Here is a 17497-nt window from a genome sequence, read left to right as displayed (position 1 = left end):
TCACAGAAACATCTGAGAGGAGGTGAGGAAGAAGTGGAAGAAGGGAAGGAGAGAGGAGAAGTAACAGAGAAACTGGGCAAAAAATGATTAAAAGGCAGTTTCTAGATATTGCCTTTTAAATTATCGTGCTTTGGCAGCACTGTGGGTAAGGGAAACAAAATTCACCAGGAAAAGAAGCGTTTGCTGCCTTCCTAAATGTCACTGGCAACTTCTATCTTCTACCCCCTCCTTGTTCCCTGAGCCTTGCTTCCTGAAGCTCTCTTGTTACAAGCAGCACTGCCGCCTAAGCCTTATGAATGAGTTGAGGATAAGGGAGGAAAACAAAAAATAGTCATCAGAGCACAAAGGATGCTATAAAAGCCAAGAGGAAGCAGAGGGCACTTCCCTGCTGTGTGCAGAATCCACGTGGAAGGAAAGGCCTGGGACTTGGAATCAACTGATGTTTCTAAAATCATGACTCAGCCAGTAGCTAGTTCTGTGACCCTGAGTGAGTCACTCAGCATCTTGGAGCCTTAGGAATCTCATCTCTAAAATAAAGATGGTAATATCCACCTAACAGCGGCTCAAAGTTTTAAAAAATGAATGCTTTTGAAACCCCTGGCAAAGAGTGACCACTTAGTCAGTGCTGTTGCCATTTTTCATTACATGATCACACACAGAGCTGGAGAGCGAGCAGTGCTCTAGGATGTACTGAGAGTTTCAGCCTAATTCCCATGACAAGAGGGCTACCCAAAGGTACACTAAGATGTTCTTGGTGAAGCAAGAAAAGAGATGGGTTGGGGGTGATAAGTCAGGAGTTCAGGATTAACATGTACACCCTACTATACGTAAAATAGATAAACGACTGGAGGACACGGGGTTGGGGGGGCGGGGGGGCGAAGGGGAAGCTGGGACGAAGTGAGAGAGTAGCATAGACATATATACACTACCAACTGTAAAATAGATAGCTAGTGGGAAGTTGCTGTATAACAAAGGGAGATCAACTCGATGATGGGTGATGCCTTAGAGGGCCAGGACAGGGAGAGCGGGAGGGAGGGGATATGGGGATATATGTATAAATACAGCTGATTCACTTTGGTGTACCTCAAAAGCTGGTACAAGAGTGTAAACCAATTATATTCCAATAAAGAGCTTAAAAAAAACCCAAAAGAACCTACTGTATAGCACAGGGAACTTTACTCAATATCTTGTAATAACCTATATGGAAAAGAATCTGAAAAAGAATGTGTATGTACACATACACATACTGAATCACTTTGCTATACATTTGAAAGTAACACAACATTGTGAATTAACTATAATTCAATTAAAAATAAATTAATTTTTAAAAAGGTGGGTCTTTTGTATAATCATGAATATGAAACCCTGGAAAATAACGATGTGGACCCCATGCTCATAAAAAGTGAAGGCACAACCCAGACCCTCTTTAGGATTCTGATTCTTCGTTCCATGGGGTGTGGATTTCTGGCACAGACCCTTCTTATGGATCGGAGTAAATGTTGTGAAAGTACAAAAACAACAAAGAATGCAGAAATTAAGGGCTGCAAACAGAGAAATTAGGGGGTGATTCAGGAAGAGCTGTCTAGGGAAAACTGGATGCAGACATGAACATCTGCTTCCAATTAAAGTCCCAAATTCTTCTATAAGCAGTGACACAATCTGGAGACTATTTCATTGGTTACTTAACTGCCGAACGCTCCTTTATTATGTAATCTATAAATGAATATGAATGGAGAAATCAGTTGTTTTGACCTATTTTAATAACCATTTTTCGGTCACTCCTAGCACAGCATCCATCTGCCATAAACTGGCATCATGATGCTGAACGCCTGGGACTCCTTCTATTATCACCTCTAATGCTGTGGTTTCCCACCCTGCAACTTGGTGACCATGTTCTCTGTCGAGCAATCTTCTCCGAAATGTTGCCTTTTCAGAGCAAATAAAGAGGAGCTGTGAGAACATTTTAATTAGCCGTGATCAACAAGCCCACGATTGCGCGCCTGGGTTGACGCACCTTCCCGGCACTCTTCAGCTGCACAAGCTGTTCCAACGTGCTCATTCCCTGCCTGCTATTTCCTGCAGGGCCTCCCTATGTACCCACTGGAAAGAATGCAAAGTACAACCCAGCTGGGCTCTGCCAAGGCAAATTAACGTTGTCAACTTGCACAGTGAGGTGGAGATCATTTTTCCTGCCATTTCTTCCCCTCAATAGTGTTAAATATTCATGCCGCTCTCTTTCTTATGGGTGTTGGTAAGCCTGAAAAATATCATATAAATCACACCCTGGATTTGGGAATAGCCAGGCACCTGGTAAAGAAGGAAATAAACCAAAGGCCTGTTGCCCAGGCAGAAATGGGGAAAAAAAAAAAAAAAGCTCTGGGCCCCTGGGCCTTCCTCTGGGAGGTGTTTATTTAGGAACAAATAAGGAAGGAGCGTTTGCATTGCTGTGTGGTGCGGACGTGGACGCGCCTTCACCGTGCTTACATCCCAATTATGCATGTTTCAACATGAACTTGTAATTAGCATGTACATAGTGAATTTTAATGATACTGAGAGTGTAATCCGAGTAATTCAGGCTGAAATCCAGATGCAACAGCATAAGACTAAGTAGAAATACAAACATATCACAGGGATCCAATATCAAACATATCTATAGTTACCAATCCCTACAAAAATTTACCTTCTCCTTTCCCCTCCCATTTAGATCAGTATATCTTCACAAATTTGGGTTTAGATAACCCCAGTTTGATAGATGCCAGGATGCATTTGTGATTTGCACCATATCATTTTTTTAATTTCACAGGTTTTCAGGGGACATTTTATATCATTTTTCTGTGCTTTTTTGGGCTTAACATTCAGCTTTCACAATATGCTTTGTTAGGGGTCTTCGATCTCTTTGGCTGCATTCTTCAGGATGGATAACCACCATTCACAGTTTGGTGGCTAGGGAGTGGCCACCTTGAGACCACATCTAATGAGAGGTCTGGGACTTAGTGGTTGGGAAGCATGAGGCCAGGTGGTGGAGGAAAAGAGCAACGGGGAAGGACATGAGACCACTGTTCTGGCCTGGGCTCTGCCTCCACACCCCAATATGGGCAACCTTGGGCACCTCCCTTCACCAGCTTCAGATTCCTTATCTACAATGACGAGTTTGGTTAAAAAGTCTCTGAGGTTCTACCTGACTCTCTGAAGCATGATGTGTCAGGCAAAAGACCCCTTCCTCATCTACCACACTCCAGATCACTGGGTGGGGTCCTCAGATGTAGTAGTTTGGAGTGAGCTTCCAGAAGCTCCAAGACCAGTAAGGGGAACTGCCTCGGTCTTGGACTGTGGGTGGCCCCAGCCATTGGGGACCAGGTGGCCCTGTTTAGCTAGAGGTCCACTGCTCTTGTTCTGTTTCTTGCAGGTCCTAGAGGTGGGTCCAGTTATGCAACTATGTGTACAGTTAATAAAGGAGGTGGAAAATGCAATTGAACAAAAGCACACTAATCTGTCTGGTCCTATCCTTTTCCCCCCCAACTTTTTATTATGGAAAATTTTAAACATACATAAAAGTAAAGAGAACTAATTAACATTAACATTGTGTGTTAATTAACATCGATGTGTCTATCTTCTGACTTCAGCAGCTATCAACTCATGGCCAACCTTGTTTCCTTTACATCTTCAACTACTCCCCTGCCTGCTTCCCTCAGATTCTTTTGAAGCAAATCGCAGGCATCAAATCATTTTTTCCTATAGATATTTCGGTATATATCTCTAAAAGACAAGGATACCGTTTTTAAAACAGAACCACAATACCATCATCCTACCAAACCAAACCAAACCTCAACATAATCAAATATCTAGTCAGTCTTTACATTTCACTAATTTCCTATAATCAAAAAAAAACCCCACAATGGGTTATTTGAATTATCTGGCCTGTATTACTAATATTTCTGATCAAAACCTTCCCCTTCTGCTATACTGGACCAAAGTCCTTCTAAATATTTAATGCACTTGCATCTCTGGCCTCACAATCCTAACACTGCTCACCACCCTTACACCCGAGCCCAACATCATTACCTTTTTTCCCACCTACTCAAATCCCTTGTCATTTTTAAGTCACAGTTAAACCAGGCCACGCCCATGAGAAGCCCTCCTTATCATCAATCCAACAGAGAGAGAGAGAGACCCCTTCCTCCTTTGAAATCCTGCAGCATTTATTGTTTTGCTTCAGTCTTTTTATTTACTGCTTGGTAGAACTGGTTGTTTTGCCACGAACATCATTATTCCAAATGGATTCTAAGTTCTTTGAGAGTTATGACATAATTTTTTTTTAATCTCTCCATAACTATCAGCAAAGTATTTTAGTTACAGTTGGTGTTCAAAGTACCCAATGATCAATTAACTACCTTTCACCAGGTACGTGAAGGAGGACTTTTGCTTTGAGAAGCCATCAGCATAGTCTCCCCTGCCCTTTGTAAATACTCTAACCTCATTATGAAGGTAACTTTTTCAACTTAATGGCTCATTAGGAAACTGCATAAGCTGTGTGAGCTGTTGCTCAGATAAAGGCCTTCTCCAAGAAAACAATCTTGAGAGACAGACTGGGTCAAAGAAGGGGCTTCCCAGCCTGCAGGTCAGTGGCCATAGGTGTACTAAAGGGAGACCTACTCAGGGTAGACAGACTGCCATCTCAACACACTGACTGAATCTGTGCTCTACAACGCAAGTCTAGTGACAGCTCCTTGGCTGGCAGAAGCTCAAGCTAAGTCAGAAAGAGAATCCATTCATTTGTAACATATGGCAGAAGGTGAGGTATCCATCTGGTTTCAATAACACAATATCAAGACCCCACTGGGTTCTTCAAATATATTTCCTGAATGACAGTGAGCCTCAGCAATTATAGAATGTCCAGAAACTAAAGGATCTTCCTAAGGTACACCCCGCCCCCCAATCCTGCAAATGTGTGTGTTTGTGTACCTGAGTGGCTGGGAGGGCAACCTTGGTAATGCTGGGGAGAGGCACCTAACCTCTCCATCAAAGGGCTGTGGTGAGGCAGAGAGCAGACACAGCCATCAGGTGTGAGGTGACAGCTCACTGTGGTTTTGATCTGCATCTCTCTGATGATTAGCGATACTGAGCATCTTTTCATGTGCCTGTTGGCCATCTGTCTGTCTATTTTGGGGAAACGTCTACTCAGCTCCTCTGCCCGTTTTTCAATCGGGGTTGTTTATTTCTTTTTGATGCTGAGTTGTATGAGTGTACATTTAAGGGCAGGAGGATGCCCAGGGACTTTCTACTCAGTTCTCATGCTCTATGAAGACTTATTAACGTGCCTTGAGGAACCAGTACTCTCTCATTCATTAGGCAGAAGTCATGTTATTTTTTTTAAGGCCCACTTAAATTCATGAGTTTTCATCAGCCCAGAACAGAATCAGCTTTGAGTTTAATCATTTATACCTTACCCAAATTATAAGATACAGTTTAAATACTGTTAACAAGTAACACATGTTACTGCACTTCCTCTGCAAAGGATTATTCTAGGATCTGGCTCAAGTCTTATTAAGATCATTCAGAATGGGATGAACAATAAATATTTGATGGTATCCTCCCTAAAGCTTTTTGAAAACCAATTTTCAAGAGCCCCAGGGTACAAAGAGTGATCAAATTATAAGAAAAACCATTTTTCTCTTGAAACAGAAAGTTCCAGGCTTCTTGAATAGTAATAAGGTAAACCTCTGAAGTCACATCAGACTTTCTCACAAAAAGGCTGCTGTGTTTGTACCTGCTGTGTGCCAGAAGGCAGACAGGGAGAAGAGACAGACCTAAGGATAATACATGCCCTGGTACCAAACAAAAATACCTTTAGAAAGAGCCAACATGAAGAGCTGCTGAGAACAAAACTATCCAGCTTCTTTAAAATCATATTCAAATTGTAGGTCAAGGTGAAAATGGCCATGGGCCAAGGCAGACTTGAGATGAATGGTATAAATAAGGCAATTAAAATAGGAAGGCTTTCAAACAGAATCCAATCAGCACAATTCACAGGAGTATTTATAACTAATTATAATGCATCCATTAGAATAATTATATATAGTAGCAACTGATATCCCACTAATTTAAATATCGATTACCAGAGCAGATTTTGTAGCTATCAGGTAAAAGCTGCAGAGTCAAATCACATTTCCTGAAACTAAATTTATAATCGTTATAAAGCTTGAAACTTTTACTATGCTCCAGAGCTTTGTAAAATAAGAGACACAAGCCACTTGTCGCTGTTGCTATGAGACAAATGTTGACGTCACACATTTCCGGAGAAGGAAGGAAAATGATAGGTTCTTACCAAGTAATCATCAGGCTTGATACCAAAAAGTTCTCTGAAATAGCGGAATGCTAGTGGAGCATATGTCTTAAATCTGAAGTCTGGGTAGTGATGTGCCGGGGTCAGATTGCTCCCTTCACTGCAATTAAAGTGTTTTAAAAAAAAAAAGAGAGAGAGAGAGATAAGGAACATAGCAAAGACAATTTTGGCTTCAAATTCCAGCTCTATTAGTTCTGCGCCAATTTCCCTTCTAGTAAAACGCCCCTTGATACTGGATCTCTCTAAGCTCACATCACAAAGACCAACGGCCAACAGGTAAAAACAGATGCTAACATAGCGATAGGCCAGTCCAAGCAGGCAGCCCCTGCCAATCACAGTGTCTTCAGCTTGAAAATTCTTCACCACCGCCCTGTGTCTCCTTCCTGGGAAAATCACTCCATTTTCCCCAATGAAACCACTGTTGCAATGCTTTAGGTATAAGATCAGGGCTTGGTGTGTGGAGCAATGTCAAAAATGCATTTCTGGGGCCGTGAATTTTGAATATCGAATAAACATTTTAAACAAGGAGTGAGTAAAATAATTGAGAACATATCTCACCAAGAGAAAGAACCATCACAGTGGAAATAGGTGGGTCCTGAATCTGAACTCTTTGTTACATCCATAGTTACAGGAAGAAGACATTAAATATTTTACGGATTTTAAAACCTGATTTCCATTGCATATATATCATGATCCTTTTTTCCCTCCTCTGGGTTCATCTCTGAAAATTTTTGTGCAACATTTATGATATATAAAAGGTAGAAAGAAATCAGTGACTATGTATGAACCTAAAATGCTGCTTAAGAAATAAAATATTATTCCTATAGTTGAATTGCCTTCAGTACTTTTTATGGATTATATACTCTTCCTTCTCCTTAGAGGCATCCACTACCCTGAATTTTGATGTTTATGATGTTTACCATTCATTTTATTCTTTGACTACATATAGTAATACATTTCACATGACATCAGACGAGTCACCTAATCTTTGATTGTAAAAAATTAGAACAACGCAATAGAATAATATACTTTTATGTAGAGGTTCAGGATCTCTTTTTACCACATTCTGAGTGGGACACCGAGACCGGATTTTCATGGATATTACACAAACCAACTATGCGAATAAAAAGGCTTTCAGCACACAACAAGCACTTGGAATCTACTACAATTTGAGTCTGCTGAGGTCAGTCAGGTTTTTGTATCAGTCCCTGACACACAGTAGACAATAAATATTTTTTGAGTGAAAGAATGAGTTTTCAAGATAGTGCTAATACAGTAAAGTTAGATGACGCTTCAGTTCAAAAGTCAACATAAAAAGGAAAAATCGTCATAGGCAAAGATCATCCTTGAAAACTAGGAAATGATCTGTTTAACACACGCAGTGCGGCCAGTTTTTGCCCTGCATGGTTACGGATGACTGTTTCGTTCGGGGAGTGCCAGAGGAAGCAGTAGGCTTCTGTTCTCAGGGGCCATTCTCTTATAATAAGTCTTACCTGGAAAGGCCAGGACTGCACGTAGGCAGCAGCAAGGCACTCACAGGAGGGGAGGGACACAGGAACGTGAGGCTGCCTGGCAGAAGAGCTCACATACGGAAGAGCCCCCAGACCACCTGCTCACTTAAATGGTGCCTGCTGCCCTAAGCAAGTGCAGCTGAATATTCAACACGCGTGTACAACGCCCAGGCACACTACTCAACACTGCCTCAGTCCATATTTTGGGATTTATGAGGAGACATGCACTCACTTATAGCTCTTACGGGATTGCCAAAGGAATGATTTTGGAACTTCTATGATTATAACTTGAAAACATGCACTATGTAGAAATAAGAGGTAAAAACGAAGAGGCTCAAGTGACCTGTGACATCCTTCTTCACTGTTGCCAGCAAGTAAAAATAATCACAATGCCTTGGGTTCCGAAGCCGGCTCTTTTCAGTGGGCTAAGAGTGTTGCCAAGTTTTTATTTCTTCTGCTCTCTTTTCTCCTTTCTATCTCATGCAATCAAAGTAATTCACTTTATTACAGCAGATGACCTTCAACATTCAAGAGTAAAATTAAACACCCGTTCCACTTAGGTGGAGTTATTCTTTAAATGACTTATTCCCAAGCAGTATAGCAGACTGCTTTATCAGAGAGGATATATGATTTATTATTATAATTTTCATTTTTGGTTACCCTGAGCTTCTTGGGTTGCTCCCCTTTCCCTGAAGCTACCATTAATTACAATAGTTTTCCTTGGATTCACGTCTGACTACTGTGCTTCATTCAGTAATTTTGTGAAAAGGATAGTGTTAGGTTTCCCTGGAGATGAGACAGGCAGAGACACGCCTGTGTGCGTGTGCATGCGAGCAAGCATGCACACACACACACACAGAAAATCTCTGGTCAGAGAAAGGGAACATTTATTTCTTTAGGTATCCACCCTGACAGCTGGTATAAAGAGCCATCGCATCACTAAAAATGAAAAAAACAATTGGATCTAGCTAGCTTTGGGCCACCTTAAGATACAGAGAATGGTATGGGTCCACTGTGAGGCAGGCTTGCCTGCATGGGGTCATCAATAAATTCTATTTGTATAAAGGGACATGATGAGCGAGGGGCAGGGATAATAGTTAACACAAGCATTATAGAAAGTGGCAATTTCTTCACAGCATAACGAACATATATTAATAATTAACTGCTGAGGCTACACAATCTTGAATTTCTCCATTTGCCTGAATGGAGAGGAACATTCCCTAATAGTGGATCATAATATATCACCACTTTTTGTTTTTCTCCTGGTAGATTTTATCTTATGAATTCTGCTTTCCTTTGACGATGTTTAAGACCTTGCATTCTCTTAAACCATACTGGATACCCTGTGTGGGAGTTAAGATGCTCCTCACTCCCTGTAGTGCAGGGAGACCTGGGTTCAAGTTCCATCTCTGCCATTTCCAAGCTGTGCTCTCTGAGGCCTGGTACTGAACCTCTAGAAACGACATGGCAAAGTGGATGGAGATGTGACAGGCCATGCACCCAGCAAGTGGGGAGCCCTCAGTGCGTTTGGATGACTGAGGCTGCGTGGTGATGGGAGACAGCCCAGGGTTGAACACATCACATGGAGAATGAGATGACTAAGTGGTTTAAAAAAAAAACTGGAAAAAGAAAGCGACAAAATGAGAAAATATCTGCAACACATATCACAGAGCTAATCTTTCAATATAAAGAACTCCAAAATACAGCAAAGAAAAAGACCAAAAAGTCATACATTAAAAAAAAAAAAAAAAAAAGCTATAATCAGGCACTTCACAGAAATGGAAGTATAAATGACTTACACATATGAAAAGATGTTCAAGTTCATTTATAATAGGATAAATGCAAATTAACTGTCACCAAGAGATCATTTTCTCTCTCACATGGGTAAAAATTTAAAACTTTGATATAGCCCAAGGGAGACTGGCACCCTAAGACATTATTGGCGGGCAAGTAAATTGATACGTTTCTTTTGGAGGACATTTTCACAACTTCTGTCAAAATTACAAATGTACATAACTCTTGATTCAGCAAATGCATGACTATGATTTATGCTACAGATAAACTTGTGTTTGTACAAAACAACATGTGTGTACCTGGTTATTCGTTATAGCATTGTCAGTAAGGATGAAGGATTGGAAGCAACTTAGGTGTCTCCCAAAAGGGAAGGGTCAGCTTGATTATGGTTCAGCCACACACTGGAATACTACTCAGCTATCAAAAAAGAACGAGGAGGCGTATGTACTGACATGGTGAGATCTTAGACAAACTAAGTGAAAGAAGCTTGATGCAGAATACTGTGTATGGCAAGTCACCATTTGTACACAAAAACAAAAAAATATATCTTCGGCATGTATCTGCACAAAAAATTCTTGAAGGATATACAGACCCCTAGAAACAGTGATCACTAGTGTTAGACACATAAAAAAGGCGCAGGAATGAAAGGACACTTTTCACAGTATTTCTTTTAAAAGCCTCATGAGAATTAACCCTTCTACATATTACCATTTACAACATTAAAAATCCTTTCTTAAGTTAGGGGTAAAAGCCATAATCCCAAAGCAAAACTGTGTGTACACTCAGTACCACACAGCAAAAGGGTTTACTTCTGCTTATTAAGCTGCTCCAGTGAGTAACAAACAGCAACTTGACATAAATGAAGCTCTACTGAAAGAAATGCAAATTAATGGGCTGTTGGCCCCAGCTGGAGTCTGTCAGGCAGTACAGAGCACAAGAGCAACACCAAACAGCAGGTGCAGCAAGGTTCAGCCAGCAGACACTACCCCGAGTTTTCTGAGGTTGCACGCTGGCAGACCTAACGGTACCGGTGTCGGCGCTGGTCCACTGATGCCCAGCACAGAGGCTCCTGTGCACGTGCATGCAACGCTGAGCCAAGGCAGTAACACAACTGCAATCAGCATCAGTCCGCTGGCCCGTGGAAGAGTTCCATCAAAGACTCCTGCAGGCTTTCCTTGCCCGAGCCTGGGTGGGAGCCATCAGGAGACCGTCCAGCACCTAGACTCGGCAAAAACGGACTCTGCCAAAGAGCAGACTTCCTCACATTTTAAGACTTATGTTTCTTCCATCCATTTATGTAGTGCTTGGGGGGGAAAGCTCCACTTTCCCATCTTGGCATAAAATTGAGGCTTTGGAAATTTCAGTTGCAAGGTTTTCCGTGGTGGCTCAACATGTTTGGATCCCAAGAGCTGGTAAAATTTCAGCGATAAAAATCTAGAGGCCAGCATGCGATTTCCGACTTTCTCTTGCAAAGTAAGAACCTAAATAAGTAAGGCAACACACAGTACTGTTCCATCAAGTTATTACAGAGTCTGTAAACTCCACCAAAGCAGGAGTCTCTGTCTTGTCCTTTTCCCCCTTATTTTACCAAGAAGCAAAGTTAGATTATGGATTGTTCTGGCATTTTGATATTCACTCTTCAGAGGAGGGTTCAATTTTTAATTTAACTAAATTTAATTTAAAGTTAGTGTTTAAGTCCAAAAGAATGTTCTTTCTTAATGGCAATAACTATTTAGGATGATACAATGTTGATGCCTGAAGAAGCATTAGCCATCAGCTGGAACTGCCCATTTAGCAGATAAGGAAATCAAAGTCCAGGGAGGGAAAGTAATGACCTAAGCTAGTCAGGAACAAACAAGACGGGGAGATTAGATCCACACTAGGGCAGTGGAAATGTCACAGCAGTCAGGTTTGCCTTAACTTCAACTTCATGTTCATCGGTTGGTCTTTCTTTTCAGGATCCAGTTACAGGCTTCAGGGACAACCTGCCCAAATACCCCAGTTGCTTCTCCAGGAGGGCCTCAGGTGGGCTGAATGTGAGTAGCCACGCTGGGGTTCTCCTCTGTACGTACTGTGAACACCCAGCTTTGTGTATGTGGTTTTAGAGCCTGATAACCAAGCGCTACTCTTGGTGGCACTGCGTGGGGAGATTTGGTGCTAAGCAATGGGGTGAAACTGATTTAGCATCTCCAGGACACTTAAGGGGTCCAGTTTTGGAGCAGAGGCCCAGAGCTTTGATGTTTTAGAGGTGGCATTTTATATATGGCGAGCTTCTTTGATTTCAAACTGTAACTGACAGTTAGTGGGTTTGGGGCCTCCTGGCAAAACAACTGGGTCAGCAACTCCTAGGTGACAGATTTATTACGAGGGATCGGCTCATGCGATTTTGGAGGCTGAGATGTCCCACGATCTGCCGTAGGCCAACTGGGGGCCCAGGAAAGCTGGTGGTGTAATTCCAGTGCAAACCTGAAGGTCTGAGAGCCAGGGGAGCCAATGGTATAAGTCCTGGTCCAAGTCTGAAGGCCCAAGAACAAGGAATGCTGACATCCTAGGGCAAGAGAAGATGGATGTCCCATCTCGAGCAGGGAGCGAATTAGCCCTTTTGGCACCTTTTTGTTCAGTTCAGGCCCTCAAGGGATTAGATGATGCCCACCCAAATTGGTGAGGTGATCTTTTATTTTCTCAATCTGTTGATTCAAATGCTAATTTCTTCTTGCAACATCCTCACAGACACACCCAAAAGTAACGTCTTATCAGCTATCTGGGCCTCTCTTAGCCAGTCAAGTTGACATATAAACTTAACCATCACAGCAAGTACGATCACACCTTCCATCAGGCAGGTTAAGGGAAGAGTCCTCTGTCCTAATGTGCAGATGGTGATACCGAGACAAAGACAATTTAAGTGCAATACAATTGGACAAGGGACACTACAGTCCAGTAACAAACGAGTGGTGGCAGCCAGTCTTCAAAGCAGACCTTTGTGAGTGAGGGTATGAAGAGGCAGCTTTCAGCAGTAATTGCCTCTGCGAACTCAGGCAAGATAGAGATGGCTTGGTTTTCACAGATGACTATTTAACCTGTGAAACAGAAATTGGTTCTCTCTCCTGCCGAATCACAGTGTTCTTGAATGAGAAAAACAAAACAAATATAACGAAAGATACTCCCTGCTTGTGCCACCCTCCTTCTGCTGAGCACGTCTGAGATGGGCACCCCTGAGCTGCCTGGTGCAACACAAGGCTGCCCTATCCTGCAGGTGACCCAGCTGACAGACAGTCTTTAAAGTCAGTAGCCGAGCGTAAAAAGGAACAAAACTGGGACATGTGTAGAGACATGCATGGACCTAGAGACGGTCACACAGAGTGACGTGCGTCAGAAAGAGAAAAACAAATGTCGTATATTAACACATATATGCGGACTATAGAAAAATGGTACAACTCAACCAGTCTGCAAGGCGGAAATAGAGACCCAGATGTAGAGAACAAACATATGGACACCAAGTGGGGAAAGCGAGGGGGACTGGGGTGGGATGAATTGGGAGACTGGGATTGCCATATATACATCACTAAGAAGAAAAAAATACATCAAGTTGTACACTTTGGATATATGCAGTTTATTGTATGTCAACTGTATGTCAATAAAAATTCTTAAACAAAAAAATTTAAAAATTAAAAAATTTAAAAAATAAATTAAAAACAAAAAGTCAGTAGCTGAAGACAGCTTAAATTCCAAAACCAAAGAATGCATTCTGGGGTGTCATTTACTGGGAGCATGTAATATCGTTTTTCATCATCTAAATGTTAATAAACTTCTCAAGTAGTTATTACCACACTGGGAAATTACGTTTGCAAGGCAATTTCAAATAAGTTAAAATGTTATGTAATATTCAGTGCTTGCAATAAATCATTTTTGAGTTAAAGGAAGAGGTATATACTTTTTATTGACAGAAAATCATTTTTCCTCATCCCCACTACATAAGTGTTGAACAAATATTTTAAAAGTTTTGACTTGAAGGGACCTTGTCCAGAAACAGTCACACCTCCCATTTAATCCCGAGAAGAATATTCTGGCAGCTTTGTGTTCTATCCACATCTATATAAAACCTGGTATGGAATGTCTGTACAGATCAGGGGTTGGCAATCTTTCTAGAGTCCGGATGCAACTACTCACCTGTGCTGTTGTAGTGGAAAAAGAGCCACAGACAATATATAAGTGAATGGACGTGGCTGTGTTACCACTGGGCGTGGCTGTGTTACAATTAAACTTTATTTAAAAAAAGGCAGGGAGCTGGCTTTTTCTCATGAACTGTAGTGTGCACACCCCTAGTACAGATAGGTTCTTGGATGAGTTTATGTCAGTGAAACTTGAAATGCAGGTGGCTGGCTCGTCTGTCAAAACATCTAGCAATGATATCTGTCGATGCTTATACGTACCTCTGATATATATGTTTGCTTGTCATTGAGAATAATGTTTCACCCTTACAGTAGTTCTGTGGAATTCTCTCCCCTCTTTGAGGGTATTCCCTAGCAATTCAAATAAATCCCAGAGAGTATCCATTAAAGCTAAGGGCAGTCTGTGTTTTGCAACCATCCTCACATCAAGCTAAACTCCATTTCATAAGTGAGCAGGTGAAAATGCAGGAGAGTTTTATAAATTCTTCAGTTAGATGATCATTCTTGAATATGAAAGACACAAACTTTTATTGCCAGCTTTCAAACCATATTTTCCACCCCAGAGAAGGCAGTGATGGTGTCTCCTGCAGGGGAGCAGAGGGATGGATTCAAGCTAGTTGTCAAGGGGCCAGACAGGTAGATTTGGTTTCATAATTCTAGATGCTTTCCTTTGATTCAAAAAAGTAAAAAAAAAAAAAAAAAAAAAAAAGTAAAAATACTGCTTCTGTGCTTTATCACCATAGTGTAGGGAGAAACAAAACTTCGGAGCCCGCCACCTCCAGGTTCAAATCCTGGCTTTACCATTTATTGGTTGTATCCTTTTGGGTTAATACACTTAACATCTCAGGGCCTAAGTTAGTTCAAATATAAAAAAAAATTTTATGGTAAAGATGAAAGGTAATAATAATTTAATATTACATGTCATATAAATATTATTAATAAAACTATGCTTGGTTCATAGTTGGTACATAACCTTTGCCTCCTGTGGCCACCTCAGGTTCATGCTTACATGGTAGAAATTATAAAACATCCTCTTTCTTCCAAATCACCATTACACATGAAAATTTATCTACAACCTTGAGTTTCTGATCGTGGCACAGAATTTGGGGTCAACAGATTAAGATATGGTCATGGTTCTCTTACTTATCTACTTGTGATTTTAATTAATTAATTAATTAATTTATTTATTGGCTGCATGGGGTCTTTGTTGCTGCTCACAGGCTTTCTCTAGTTGCAGTGAGCGGGGGCTACTCTTTATTGTGGTGCGTCGGCTCACCGTGGCTTTTCTTGTTGTGGAGCACGGGCTCTAGGTGCCTGGGCTTCAGTAGTTGCTGCACATGGGCTCCATTGTGGCTCACGGGCTCTAGAGCGCAGGCTCAGTAGTTGTGGCGCACGGGCCTAGTTGCTCCGCAGCATGTGGGATCTTCCTGGAGCAGGGATCCAACCCATATCCCCTGCATTGGCAGGCAGATTCTTAACCACTCTGCCACCTAGGAAGTCCCTATTTGTGATTTTGAAAGATCATGGAACCAGACAGTTGAAAAGGATTTTATATCATCCTTCAAATCTTAAACAGGCCCAGAGCTTTTTCCATCTACAAAATCAAATAATCTATAGTGCAAATATATAATATCTAAAAATAACTTTGAGCCACTTTAAAATAAAGAAGTAAAAAATAACACAATATACTTTGTTGCTAAGGGAAACAGATCCTGCAGCTTCACAGCAGTAGTAAATGAAAACATCTCAAGGCACCCTAAGCAATCAGCTCCATGACCGAGATAAACGCACTGAACTTTAGAGCCACCAGAGACTTCAGAATGTTTCAATTGCTTCAACAAGGGCCAGTCCTATCCACCTTTCTCTACTCATCCACCGGCACACAGGCAGATAGGGAAGGAACATTATTTGGCCCCTTTACGGAGTTATAACTGACATAAAATAGAGTGTACAGTTTATTAATCTTCACACATGTATATACCCGTGAAACCACCACCACGATCAGGATGCTGAATTTATGCATCACTCTGTGGGGGGCATTTTGATTGCTACGGTAACAAGGAGATATGACTGGCATGGCCTGGGAATGACAAATGAGCAGTCTTGCCCAAAGAATTATCTCATCCAAAAAAAAGCCAATAGCACCTTTGTTAAGAAATACTGGGTCCAAACCCTTTGCTAAACCAGTGAAGAAACTGAGCCCAGATGAGGAAACTGAGACAAGACCCCGTGTAAGTTTCTTCTGTTTTCATGTAAACGCACCTGGAGCACATACGTTCTTTAAACAAACAATACAGTATTCGCCAAAAGAAAATCTAGTCTGAATCAAATGTGCAATATCATATTGACATTTAAAAGCTATAAATACTTTAAAATGATCTATTTAAAATGTGACAGTGACAGTGGACTTCTCTCAATAGGGTCAGTCAGCTGGGTGCTCCCCTCCCCAGTGACATGCGTGCAATTCAGGGGCTGCTTCTGCCCCATCCTGGAATATGGAGTTCAGGTCAAAGACACAGAATCCAGGCGGGTACAACTTTGGTTTCTTACTCCTGAAGAAAAAGGTGACAGAAGACCTCATTTTTGCCTTGTTCACAAAGATGTGGTATGCTTATGATAAATCGTCCATGAACAAAAGGAAGCAAGGCACTCAAAGGGCCTAAAATAAAAGTGCCTGTGAAGACCTCAGTTACGTGCTCCTTGCTGTACGTATGTCATACAGTGTCATGCCTAGTCCAGTTGCTAAACAGACATAATTTTGATTTTTAAGATATTACGTTAAAAATCGTTTTGGGTTTTATGAGTTCCAAGAACAAAATTTGGTATCTACTAGAACAACTGTCACTCTAAAACGGGAAGCTCGGTGGTTCTCCAACTTTTATGCGCTTAGAATCACCTGAGCGATGGTTCAAACAGATTCCTGGGTCCCAGACCCAGAGTTTCTGATTTTGTTGCTCTGGGGAGGGGGAAGCCCATGCATTTCTGGGTTCCAGATGATGCTGAGGCTGCAGGCCTGGGGACCACATGCTTGGGCCATGCCTTCCGCCGGTGCCCATCAATGGTTGGCTCTGTTGACTGGACACTGTGAGCAGAGCCTGCTCTCTTTGTACACCCATCTTCAGCTGTAACTGCTCCTGCGCCCGGAAGTCACTGCCAGCCACCCTCCCACGAAAGGCCCCCACTCCTCTTATTCTTTGTAGTGGAAGAAAAAAATAAGATTGAAAGGTTTGGGTAGAAGCCCTAGAAGACCATGAGAGTTAGAATATTCTAGAAACACATTTACAGGAATTTGAGCCTACCAGAGGATACCAAAAGATTAAGATAAACTCATGACCTCCAGACTTTAAAGAGAAAAAATGGTTAATACATAGTTTTTGGAATGACAGACTGCTGAAAACAAACACAGTGGACATTTTCCAGTTATAGAAAGAACAGTGTCACGAGCAGACAGGAGTACACCTTGGGCCTTGGGCTTGTCCGTTTTCTGCGTGGAAACTAGTTCTCGTGGCTACCAGAGAAACCTAGAGAAGCAAACTTCAAAACTTCCACAGACCAACTTTGTTCTTTAGCCCAGAGCACTTAAGGCAAAATGAAGCTGTCTGGGTTCATAAGCTGACTTTCTTTTATTTATGGGCCTGTTGTGACGACACGGACACACTCACCTAAAGGTATTATTTCTA

At 41.7% G+C, this 17497-nt stretch overlaps 1 protein-coding gene across 1 annotated transcript in view; it reads right to left on the bottom strand.

The window, feature by feature from the left end:
- The window catches only part of PIP5K1B (phosphatidylinositol-4-phosphate 5-kinase type 1 beta), a 301759-nt gene that overhangs the window by 126083 nt on the left and 158179 nt on the right, over positions 1 to 17497 (bottom strand). The window contains exon 5 of the mRNA XM_057722227.1: positions 6326 to 6443. Within this exon, the coding sequence (XP_057578210.1) occupies positions 6326 to 6443 (118 nt within the window). The remainder of the gene's footprint in view (positions 1 to 6325; positions 6444 to 17497) is intronic.

The sequence above is a fragment of the Hippopotamus amphibius genome, chromosome 2 (assembly GCF_030028045.1).
Source record: "Hippopotamus amphibius kiboko isolate mHipAmp2 chromosome 2, mHipAmp2.hap2, whole genome shotgun sequence".
In the NCBI taxonomy this organism is placed as follows: domain Eukaryota; kingdom Metazoa; phylum Chordata; class Mammalia; order Artiodactyla; family Hippopotamidae; genus Hippopotamus; species Hippopotamus amphibius.
Note: the sequence above shows the minus strand (reverse complement) of the source record. Positions and strands in the feature narration are given on the sequence as shown.